This window comes from Miniopterus natalensis, chromosome 13, assembly GCF_054644295.1.
Source record: "Miniopterus natalensis isolate mMinNat1 chromosome 13, mMinNat1.hap1, whole genome shotgun sequence".
In the NCBI taxonomy this organism is placed as follows: Eukaryota; Metazoa; Chordata; class Mammalia; order Chiroptera; family Miniopteridae; genus Miniopterus; species Miniopterus natalensis.
Window position 1 is genome coordinate 40,776,078 of NC_142093.1, and position 12,650 is coordinate 40,788,727.

The window sequence follows — 12,650 nt, forward strand, 5'->3', positions numbered from 1 at the left end:
CTCCCAGGTGGGAAACACTGGCTGTCAGAGTGGGAGGGACATTCACCATTCCCTAGTCCAGCCTCTTTTGCAGCCAACCCCACAGGCCTGGACATCTCCCTTGAGGGACCCAAGTTACCAGTGTGTGTGTGTGTGTGTGTGTGTGTGTGTGTGTGTGTGTGTGTGAGTGAGAGAAGCTATTCTAGAAATGATCCCTCCTCCAGGAAGTCCTCCTTGATGAGCCCACCAGGATCTGTCTTACCTCATATGTGTAGACTCTGGTGTTAAGTGTTTTCTGTGTCCCATCTTCCTCCTCTGGACAATAGTTCCTTTCTCCCTCCCTCAATACATAGGGTGTCCCTAAGGCTGAGAACTGGCACTCTATCAAAATGACCACATTTGCCTAGAACCCAGAGCCTCAATTCCCAGTGAGGGCAGGGCCAGAAAGGCCATCACAAAGCAGGACCTAGCATGTCATGGAGGCCTCCACAACCTGCCTCATCGGACATTTCTTATTTATTGGGCTTCTGTCCACCCCACCAGAACAGAGGCTCCCTGAGACTGCGGGCTTTGACATGGCCCTCCCAGTTGCAGGAAGAAAGGGAAAGCACTGCAGTGTCTATGTTGTAGGGAACAGATTCTTGCTGAGCCTGCTTTGGCCAATGCCCCATAGCCTTAACCTGCAGGTCACAGGGTCCACCAGGGCAGATCCCATGCTCCCTGCATGATGATACAACTGGGGCCCAGAAGGGAGGCCAAACCTTGTGCCCATGTTCTTACACTCAAGTTCCTAAGGAGGTTCCCTGCCCCGCCTGCTGGCCTGCCAGGCAACCCCGCAGTTCTGGGACACAGAACAAAGGCACCAACACCTGCTCCAGAAGGTCCCTGTGGACATGGACATGGGTTCCCCATGAAGGGTACGAGGGCTGGGGAACGGGAGTCATCTGGGGCTCAGACTTGGGCCTTCTCTTTTTACAGTGAGGTGGGGGTGGGCAGGGGAGAGTGAAGGAATCCTTCTGTGGGTACAGAGCCCATTGCATTATTACCAACTTTAGACCCTGAGCAAAGAACTCAGCCTTGATATATATGCCTCAGTTTCTTCATTTGTAAACAGGCAATAATATTGGTACCTATTTCACAGAACTGTCACATCTAGACCCTTGTTTCTCCACCACAGCCAACCAGGCCCCTCTACTTACTGGACCCCAGCACACCATCATGGTCCTCTCTCCAGGCTTCCAACCCCCAACTCACAGAACAACCAGCGAATGAAACTTTCTTCACTGTTCTCCAATGGTTTCCCATCCCCTAGCCAACTTCCCTAAACAGAGAGAAACTGACTACCATTTCACCTCCTACTCTGCCTTGTCTAGCTACACCCCCCAGTTTCCAAGTCTCATGGACTTCTTCTAGTCCATTCTATAGCAGCTCACTTGCAGAGCCCCGTCCTCCTTGAAGTGCCCTTGTCCTCAGCATCCATGAAGCCACTCCAGCGGATTCTCCCTCTGCCTTGGCTGCTCTTGACACCTTTTCTGCCCACCAGTGACCTCACCCCTTCCTCGACTTCAATTCCCCCCATGCACCTAAGGTTCCATGTCTCCAGCCAAAATCTCTCCCCAGAGCCTGAGATGCATACACCTAACTGTCCAGGTAACATCTCTTGATGGTCAGAAATACCTGGGGCTTGAAGGACATTAGGAAGATTTAACGCAACAAGACATGCAGAGTTTCCCAGCATGCTGTCTGGCATAGTAGGTGCTTAGGAAATGGTAGATATTATTATTGTTTGCCATTTTAATTTTAAAATTAGCACCATTTCAATAGGCAGAAATACTGATTTGAAAGGACCAGACAAAACTCTTAGCAAGGGATTGAAGTTCTTTCCTCAGCCTCTGGGGTTAGTGGGTTGAAAGCCTCATGCCACACGCCAAGGCCAGCCAGGCTAGGAACCAGCTCCTAAGTGCAATTTCCAAGTTCCCTAATTAATTAATTAGTGTCCCAGCAATTATTCCTGTTGACAACCTTGGTGGCTCTTGGCAAGGTAGGGTTAGTCCAAGCAAGTCCAGACTTATCGTGGCAAATCCCACTGGCTTCTGGGATGTGAGACATGATCTCCCCATGGCAGAAGCAAAACCTTGTTAGAGAATTAATTGGGAGGATGAATGGGGAGAAATGAGGTCCTCTCAGCCAACTGACTGATGGCCTTGGTGCTGTAGGTCACAGGTCTCAAAATACCCCATAATGCCCAGGGTTACTTGCATCCTGTTGGAGTCAATGCAGGTGAGGAGGGGCCTCTGAAAATCACATCCCTACCCTCCTTTCTCAGGGAACAGCCAATCTAGAGAAAGAAGCCCAATGAGAAGGACTTCGTTTAGACACCCAGAAGAACTATGCCTATTTGAGGGAAGAGAGAAGCCTACACTTGGACACGAAACCTCTGTGAGGCCAGGGCTGCTCACTTAGACCACCTCCTGCCATCTCCCCATTATTTGCACCGAAGACCCACAGCACTCCTCAACTCTTCCCCACTGCAGGGCAGCCCCCAGCTTGGCCTCTCTCCACTGCCCCCAGGTAGGTCAGGAGGTTGAATGAGGAAAGAAAATCCCACAGAACAAGCAGATGCAGCATTTCCTGGGAGCTCTGGGCAGGGAGTGGCCTCTGGGGTTTCCTCCCATATCAGCATCTGGCTTCTGTGACATTGGGATGGTCCCTTGGCTACTCTGGGTCCCCATTTCCCCAGCAGAGCCAGCAGGATGGTAATTTGGATGACCTTTAACGTCCTTTCTACAGGGATGGTCTTGGATTCTGTACCTTGGGGTTTCTCAGCCCGGGTTCCCTCCACTATGCAGATAGACAGAGCCAATGAGAGCTGCTTGAGGCTTCTGAACACAGTGGTGCCTTCAAGCACGAGGGGCACTTGGACCCTCGTCTAGAACCGCAAACTCAGCCTGACTATACAGAGAGATGCAGTGGCTTTGGGGAGTACCAGGACCAGCCCTTCCAGGAGGGGGGTGTCAGGACCACCGAGAAGTGCCCTGCCTCCCATCTTCAGAACTTCTAGCCAACCTGGAGCCCTGGACTCCATTTGGAAGCCCCAGGCATCAGGTAACAGCTACGCAGCTTTCACAGGGTGTGGGAAAGAGAGTCAGAGGGATGTCCCTGGCTCCATGACAAGGCTGGACCCTGTAGGCATAAGGATACTGCCAGCACAGATCACGCACCAGGCTTGCCATCCTGGTGTGGCTCCCTAAGACAGGGTCCCCATCACATCTTGGCTTCCCCTTAAAACTCAGGTACTCAATGAAGGGAAGTGACTTTAAGTCTTCACGCTCCTAGGATTGCAGGGGCCTAGAAGCTGGATCACCAACTCCTACTCTAAGACTCTGGGTCTCCAATCCTCATTGTCCAGGTCTAACACCCCAGGCCTCTTATTTTCACCGTCCCTAACTTCCCTCCAGTACCCCTCCCATCGTTTCCAGAGGAGAGAGCAGGGTCAGCCTGCAACTGCAAATTCAGAAGTACCCATCTCCAGCCACAGATGCCACCTGCCCATGAGCTCAGTGACTCCAAATACCAAGTTCACTCTCTGACCCCCAACACACCTTGCTTTCCCATCAGCTTGCTTGCCTATCTTCACCTCCACCAGCTGAGATTCCAGGGTCTGCTGCTTCTCCTGATCTATTACTAACCTCCCAAAGGCCCCACACAGCCGGATGAAACCCGTGGTCCTGCCCAGAGCTGGTCCCCAGTACCTCTGGGTGGACAGGCCCTGCCCACAATCATAGGCCTGTGTCCTCCCCCAGCTTTCCCCTCTGCTGACCCCCCTGCACTACCATCAGGCTCTCTGACTTCCTTGGTCAGCTGTCTCTCTCACTTGCTCCTCTCAATGTCTAGAACCTTCTCCACAGTCCTCAAACCTCTGACCTTCCCTTTCCCCACCCTCTTGCTTCCTCTCTACTCAGTCCTGAGGACACAGACCAGAAACTATCAGAACAACTTCCTTAACCTCTCCACCCCAGACCCCCACCCCAACTGCATCTGCCTCCCCCTACGAAAGCGGGGAGGGCTTTCTCCCTGCCAAGGGGAGTCCCTGAATCCCTGTCCCCACTTCACGGGCTTTGCTCTCCAATGCTCCTCCTCCTACCGTCTTCCACCTCTCTTGGTGTTTTCCTCTTGCATCATACAAGTGTCACTTTCTCCAGTTTATAAAAGGGGAAAATATCTATGAATCTGTTTCTATTTTGTTTGTTAGCTTATTTTGTTCATTAACTTCCACATATGAATGAAATCATATGGTACTTGTTTTTCTCTGGCTTATTTCTCTTAGAGTAATGCTCTCCAGGTCCACCCACGCTGTCGCAAAAGATAAGATTTCTTTTCTATGGCCAAGTAGTATTCCATTGTGTAAATGTCCCACAGCATTTTTATCCACTCATCTACTGATGGACACTTGGGCTGCTTCCAAAGCCTGGCTATCGTAAATAACACAGGAGTGCACATAGACTCGGACACCAGTATGGTGATTAGCGGAGGGAAAGGAGCGCGGGGGGAGGTAGAAGAAGGTAAAGGGGAGACAAATGGTGAGGGAAGGAGACTTGACTTGGGGCGGTGAACACAATACTGTGCAGATGGTGTGTTGTAGAATTGTACACTCAAAACCTATATGATTTTATTAACTAATGTCACTCCGATAAATTCAATAAAAATGTTTTAAAATAAAAATAAAAGGGGGGAAAATAAATAAAAGCCTCTCTTGATCTCACACCTTGTTCCAGCTGTGGGTCTGTTTCTCCTGTTTCCCTTGGCACTGAGCATCCCGCCCTGCCACCCAGCTTCCTCACCCATCAGCGGGGCCTGCCCCTTGGGACAGGGTTTGCCTTCACTGCCTGAGACACCAACAGGCACTCTTCAACCTCCTGGAGCTTCACCTCTCAGTGACTGGCCCGCCATCCCCGAATCCTACATGGCTTTGTCCTTACCTCCCTGGTGACTCATCCTTAGATACCACCTCCTACCCGGGGACCTCTTTTTCCACAGGCTCGCTGGCTGATCCCACCACCCTCGATTCCATTACTGTTTTTTATATTGGTGGCCCTACTTCTGTCTCCCAGAGCCAGAGCCAACTTCCCCCAGGCCCTTCAAACTCCACGTGTCCATACAGCTCAACACGCTGTCCTCCCTCAAACCGGTCCCTCCTCATGCCTCCATCTCGTCACACGGTACTTACATCTGCCTGGCTGTTCAAAACCAGAAAGCCTGGCGCACATCCTGCAGCTCCCTTCCCCTCCCACCACATGCAGTTCCTCCATTCTCACGAAGCTGCCTCCTAACTCTCTCTGAAAGGACCCCCTTCTCTCAATGCCCACTGCCAACAGCCTGGTCCAAGCCGCCACCATCTCTCACTGGACGCCCGCCACAGCCTCCTGATGGCGCTTCTCCCCCAGAGCTCCAGCCCAGCCTCACAATGCAGCCACAGGGGCCGTTCAAAATCAGGAATCTGTGGTCCTGCTTTGCACAGCCCTTCCGATGACACTGACCCTCTCTGCATTGGCTCCCAAGTTCCCAGCACCAGCTGAGCCCACGCCCCCTTACCTGACCCACCTCACCTTGCTCCACTCTCTGCTCGAGACACAGACTTTGCTCAGCTCTGGAACATGCTATGTGCTCCCTCACCTCGGTCCCTTCACCCCAGGTGACTCAGCCAGTGTGTCCCATCACCCACTGTGCACCCAGCCAACTCTAGCCCATCCTCCAGGTCCTGGGAAATGCCACATCCCTCTAGGTTCAGCTTGGGCTCCCTACTGTCTCCTGCCACATCCAGCTGAGCTGGTCCCATCCTAACCTCATCTTTCATTTTTTGTTCCGTTTCACTGCTGTGTTCACTGCTTCCCCCTCAGCTGTATGAGGTCAGTCTCATTCATGGTTCTAACCCCAACCCCTAATGGCCTAACAGCATCCTCCCCGTTCTGCTCTTCACTGACCTCTGACATCTGTGGGAAGAGGCTGATGGCCAGAGGCAGGGCCAGGCCGAAGGCTGCCAGGCACACGAGACTTTGCACAGGGAGGAGCAGCCGGGGGCGCGCCTGCAGGAGAGCCGTCCTGTGGGGAGAGAAGGAGGCAGCCCCGTGAGACTCAAAGGCAGGGTGAGCCACTGGTCACCACACTGGGTCCTACTCAGAATCCTGGGACCAGGGCAGCATGGTTCTGGGCCAGCGCCAGCCTGCAGCTAAAGAATTGTCTTTGGATCTTCCCCAATTGGCACCCTGCCCCCCAAGCCCTGCCCTGAAGGACACTGCTGGTTGAGCTGTCAACCATAAATCATAAATGAGCACTTGTGGAGGCCCTTCCCACACCCCACTGTGTGTCCAGCCCTGTGCAAAGAAGACCACATGTGGGAGACACGAGAGAGGAGGCTGTCTGCCCCCGCTCCTGGAGACACACAGGAGGGCAAGATCACCTTTGAAGGGAGCACATGATGAAACAGCAAACACAGCAGAGTAGGTGCCAAGTAAGGGGAGGAGACAAACCACACATACACACACAGGCACATATATGTGCATACATATACACACATGCACACATATACCTTCACTGTGTTGTCCATCAGAGCCTTACACACCCACACACATGAGCATACGCATATACACACACATGCATGCACATATATGCATATATATATACACACACATACACACACACACACACACACACACATATACATACACACAACCAGGAGGGGATGACCCTCTTTTGCATGTGGGAACAAAACACACCCCGCTCACTACTTCATCAACCTCAATCCAAGAGCCACAGAGAGGGGCAGTGACTTGCCCAAGGCCAGGGCTAAGACTGCAGGAGGCCAGCAAGGCTGCTGCCAGGACTCCTGACTCCCTGAGAATGTGTCACCCTGTGCTGCTACTGGCTCCTGCCCTCAGGACCCTTTGTCAGCTTCATCACCAGCATGTCACAACTGGCACCCACTCTCCATGACAAGCTTTGAAGATGGGATTCCTGGTCAGGAGAAGGCTATGAAAATCCCCCTTCCATGCCCTGGGTCCCCTAGCTCCACGTCAACAAGGGCTGTCCAGACAGAGTGGGGGCCACACCAGCTGGCAGATATGCTTTCACCGTGTTGTCCATTGAAGCCTTACCTTTTGTATAACCCAGCAGGCCCGTTAGTGAAGACCACCAAGCATTCTGCTTGGGGAGGTCTAAGGTGGGATGCGCCAGCCGGATGGATGACTGGACAATTTGCCAGGGGATGTCAGGTGGGCTAAGTTTTACCCCAGTCATTGCATCAGCTTCCACAGGCCTGTGCCTGGCTTTGGTGTGAAGACAATATAATTGGGGTTCTTGCCCCGGCCCCACTGGAGCAGGGCTGCCTGCGGCCACAGGCAGATGAGAGGCCCTCCCAGGGGCAGGGCCTCAGTGGCAGGGGCAGGTGCCATCTTCACCTCCTGGGATAGAAACTCCAGAAGTACCTGGCCTTGTGCAGACAGCAGCAGTTCTCAAACTTAGTGTCTAGGCAGCTGGTTAAAAACGCAGACTCCCAAGGGCCCCTTCCCCATGAAATCCTGATTCAGTTGGTACAGCACCTGGGAACCCGCATTTCAAACAACCCTCCATGAGTCTAAAACAGGTGATCAATGATTCCCAGACCACACTTCTGAGAAACCATGGTCCAGGATGTTCCTGCTAAGGTGCCAGTAAGATCCAATTACATATAAATTCTATGCAAGTAAAAGGCCTGGAAAGAGTAAGTGCTGAGTGGCTGTGCATCACTATTGCCCTTGTATGTGCAGGAGACAGGGAGGATCCTGGTGGCTGCACTGTCCTCCAGCCCTTCCCACCCACCCAGACCTCAAGATCTGTCCAGTTGTTAAATTCAGCATGAACTGAGTTGTTGGAGAGGGAAGTTTCCACAGCATTAAGAGCTGCAGGATGAAGGAGCCTAAACCAAACTCAAGCCCATCTAGCCTCCCCCTTGGCCTCGGTCCCATGGCCCTATCCTCTCCCATCTTCCAGGCAAGCCTCACACCAGCCATGGACCCGGCCACAGAGTCTTGGGCTTCCATGGGAACCTTGGAGGGGCCAGGAGAAAAGGCTGAGATGGGCCCCGAGACCATTTTAACGAGGATGAACTTCGCCAGCAGGACAAGGAGGCGGGATACAGGCTCATCCCTCAGACTTGCACACAGGGCCTGGAGCCCCAGTGGCTCTCGGTTCTCGAGAGGCTTTGGAAGGCAGGGCTGCCTTCCTGTCCAAGTGGAGTGAACAGGGAGGGCCTCAGTCCCTGAGGGGGATTAGAGCAGGGGGAGTGGGACAGGAGGGTGCAAAGTCTCTGGAGGCATAGCCTAAGTGTCACTGAAGGCAAGGAAGGTGACAGGGAGAAAGAAGGTGGCAGGTGAGGGGCAGGCCCTGAACCCATTCCTTGGGAACTCCTAGCAGTGACATCAGACAGACCCCCTTCTATGTGGGGCTGTGATCTTGGCTTCGCTCTCAGGGGTGGCTGGCTGAAGTCCCCGCAGGGAAGGGGGTCCAGGAAGTCCCAGAAGGAGGCAGGCCTGAGACTACAGCCAAACAGGAGCCTCCAAAGAAGTCCCAGCCCAGCGCAGGCGAAGGCTTGAGAGTGAACACAGCAGGACAGGGGGAGGGGAGGAGGAGAGGGAAATGGCAGGCCGGGATTGGAAAGGCAGCTGGGGGAGTTAAAATATGCAGATGGAGAGATGTGCGAATGACTGGGAGAAAGGAAAGACCCGGATCCCATGGAATGAGAGAGACAGGAGCGGCCTCAAGAACCACCATGGACGGTGTGGCCTGAACTCAGACCCAGCTGAAACCCAGGCTGGGAGTTGGGGGTGGGGGGTAACACCAGGGCCACGGATGCAGGGCTGAGGGGAGAGAGCAGCTGCACTTGCCTCTGAGTTGGGGAGATTATGGGGGTGGAGGCTAATCTCTCAGGCTGAGGTCTAAAACCAGCTTCCTCCTCAGCACCAAGAAGCCGAGCAGGGTGAGAGGAGGTGTGTTGGGGGAAGGAGGCACACCCTCAGAGGGAGGCCCGAGCTCTGGGCTGAGAGCCAAGGCTCCTCTGCTTCTGACTTCAGACACTTTTCCTTCTAGTCTCAGAGCCAGGGACACCTGAACATCAGGCATCCACCTCTCTCCTCCTAGCAGGAAACCCAGGGACTGAGGGCTCCCCCCAGAGAGGAGAACCTGAGGCCAGAGGTGAAGTGAGCTGGGCCCCAGCCCCACACACAACAGCTTGTATCCCCACTACAGTGCGTTCCCTCAGCACTTGGAGCACTCAGAGTTTGCGCTCCATTAATTTGCAAGCAGGCTGCTTTGTAAGTGTTCTTTTGTCTTTTTCCCTGGCTGTCCTGACTCCCTCACCAAACATGGGGCTGCCTCCTCCACCGCCTCCTCAGCAGAGGCCCTGCCACTAGTGCCCCAGCATGGAAACGCTATGGGGTGCTCAGTGGGGCCCCTGCAAAGAGCCAAGGGCCTGCTGGATGCAAAGCCCTAGGGAACAAAGTGGAGAAGCAGACAGTCTTCATCTCCAGGTGGGAAACTGAGGCTGGGGAAGTCTCTTGGACCCGCCTGGCCCAAAGTGGCGGAGCAAGAAACCAGATTTCGTTTTCCTACCAGGAGTCTCAGCCAGTGCTGCTACACTGGCCCTCCCACTGCCCAGTCTTTTAGTTTCCCCGTTCACATGAATTAGTAAGTCTCCGAGGGCACAAACTGGGGGTTTTTCATTTTGATATTTCTGGAGGAACCCAGGCTGACTCTTTCTTCTCCCCAGAGACCCTCCAAGAGGCTATAGAGAAGGGCCAACCATGTACAAAGTCAACCTGTCTCTACATGCCCAAAGGGCTTCCTTCCTTGGACCTTGAGTTGAGCCAGACTTATGGCAGCCAAACTGAGCAGATCCCAGGCCAGGGAGGTTCAGAACAAGAACCATCCCACTCCACCTCCATGCCTCTCAAAGCCAAGTTTAAGCCCCCAAACAAATGGGACACTAACCATCACTCCACTTTCTGCAAACTCAACTCAGATGCCAACTGGAAGGCATCACAGACCACATTTCCTCCAGCAAACTCCGGGCTCAGGATTCGGCAGCCTAGAAGACAGAAGCCCTACCTTCCCCATTTGTCCCATGGTGTCCTCGTGTGTACCTGCAGTGGCTGGTATTTGGCGACCGCCTCAGTTCATGAGGCAGCTCGTATACAAGGGTCCGGGGCACAAAATCAATCGCTCTCCTAAGATCTGTTTAGTTTTGCAATTTCCATAACAAGATTAATTTTTTTTATATCCCAGCGCTGCACGCACCATGCCCTGATCAGGCACGCGCCCCTCCACACCTCCCCCGTCTCCTAGGGTGGGAAAGGGGTCCTCTCCCCCACTGGACTCAGGGCCCCTCATCGGCTAGCCCTGATGAGCACATTTTGCTTTGGTCGGACCGGGCTCCTTGATGTCTACACAACATGCTGCCCAGAAAGCCCTACATTCTGCCAAAATCCCATTTTGCTCTCATAGTCAACTGCAGCCCCTCTCCTTAGTGCTCCCTCCCCTCGAGGTCACCTAGGTCCTGTTCACACTGCTGCATCCCACCTGCAGCTGACTTGGGTGTGAGTCGTACCTATCTCCCTTATCATAATACAGATTTCCTGAGGCCAGGCCCCCCAATCTGCTCTTCCCGTGTTCATGCAGGACAGGGCCCAAAGACATGCTGATTACGTGATGTGATCTGAAGACCCAAGAGGCAGCCCATGTGGGAGGAAGAGCACAGCTTTGCAGCCACAGTCCTGGGCCACTCATGGTTGGGCCATTACCTAGTATACGACTGTAAGCAGATGATAAAACCTTTGCCTTCCTTTCCTCATCTGTAAAATCCGATACCATATTTACCTTATTGCACTGATGAGAAGGTTAATTGATTCATTTCATGTCATTCATTCAACAAACATTTATTGAGCATCTACTATGTGCTAAGAACTGTGCTAGATGCTTTGCAGGGCAGTAAATAAAAGGAATTTACTTGCCTCCATGGAGATTACATTCTAGTGGAGCAGACAGATAATAGGCAACTAGATAAAGAATCTCAGATATTACTAAGTACTGTGAATAGGGCGATGTAAGGGGAGAAGGGGTGTTCGTTATCTCCATGGGGTGGTCAGGGAGGGCCTCTTTGAGATGGAATTTGGGCAGAGGCCTGGCTGAGAGGACTGGGATGTAGTCAAGTGCTTAATAAATATTAGTTGTTATTATAATTTGTATTGTGGGAATAAGAAGGTCTCCAAACTGAAGAGAATGCCCCAGAACCCCAGATGGAGTGCCCCCAAACCTGTGCTTATCCTACTCTGCCTCCTAGCCCAACTGAGCTGCCTTGAGGTGCCCCCTCCCAGGCTGGGCCCCCAGGAGGGAGACAGAGATCACCTCCAGATTTTTACCTGCACAAGCCAGGGGGCTGCACCTACGGGCTTTTATTCATCTTGTTCCCCCCCCCCCAGACCCTCCCCCACTCCTTTCCTCCTGGATTTACCCTAATCCTCAGGGCCTGCCCAAACTACATGAAGATGGGCCCTGGGCCCTCCCTCCCTGCTCAGCTTCTCCTTCGAGCAACATTTCAGTCTTCAAGATTCAGTTTCACACTCATTAATTAATACAGTCACTCTATCATTGTTTTTATTATTGTGTTCCCTTATTTCTTTACAGACATGACAAGTATGTGCTCTCAGAACATCCCTCTGAGGGAGGCAGGGAGGTTGGTACTATTCGTATTTTAGAAATGGAGAAACTGAGGCTCCATGGCAGTGACTTGCCTCATTGTAGGTGCCTGAAAAGGGTGGTGCTGACTCCAAATTTAGTTTTTCCACCACAGTCTTCAGACTTTCCTCACAACTGGTCCTGCACTGTGCACCAATAGCGTGTGTACGCACACATACTTATGTATACACACATGCACACAGACACCCCCCCTCCCCCCGAATCTCCAGTTCCTAGAGGCAAAGCCAGCCTTCCCAGCACCCAACACAGGGTCCTGCAGAATAAAAGTTCATGAATTCTCCCAGATTCCGGTAATACTGCCTGGGAGAGTCTAAACAAACTTGGCAGGCTTCCAGCTGCTCCCCTATCCCTTGTCCTGGGCCAGCTGATCTCCTTCCTTCCCTCCTCCTCCCCAGTGGTAGCCCCACTGTCCTGGCTACCCCAACTCACTTCTCCAGCATGGACATGACGATTGGAGGGAGCACCAGGATGGGCATGGGGAGGACCACTCGTGTCAGCGCCGTCTCCAGCAGGGCCTGAGGGGCAAGCAGAGGCATGGTGAGCAGGGTTCCCAGGTCAGGGGACAGCTGCCTGGCAGCACATCCCACCCCAGAGTCCCTAGGTGTGTGCATCACTGCTAAGCATCTGTCTGAGTGGAATAATTCATGGAATTGCTCACGAAGCAGTACTCTAAACAACAGAGAAAAGCCACCCCCCTCTTCTCACCACACACATTTGAAGAGCAGATCCCCATCACCTGCCACCTGTGGGGGAGGGGTGGCAACACAGAATCAGCCCAGGAAGGGGCCTGTGCCCAGGGAGGTGCCTTGGGTGGGTGGCAGGTGCAGGGCTTGGGAGGAAGCATCTGGAAAACTTGTCATGCTAAAACAAAGCAGGCCCTTGCAGGA

At 53.1% G+C, this 12,650-nt stretch overlaps 1 protein-coding gene across 3 annotated transcripts in view; it reads right to left on the bottom strand.

Moving 5' to 3' along the window:
• SFXN5 (sideroflexin 5) overlaps positions 1-12,650 on the bottom strand; it is a 97,774-nt gene that overhangs the window by 9,694 nt on the left and 75,430 nt on the right. For 2 of the 3 annotated variants that reach the window (XM_087823631.1, XM_016202590.2), the window contains 2 exons: positions 12,193-12,278; positions 5,961-6,078 (listed from right to left, as the gene is read on the bottom strand). In XM_087823631.1, the coding sequence (XP_087679757.1) occupies positions 5,961-6,078; positions 12,193-12,278 (204 nt within the window). The remainder of the gene's footprint in view (positions 1-5,960; positions 6,079-12,192; positions 12,279-12,650) is intronic. The other variant, XM_087823632.1, reaches the window with a different exon arrangement.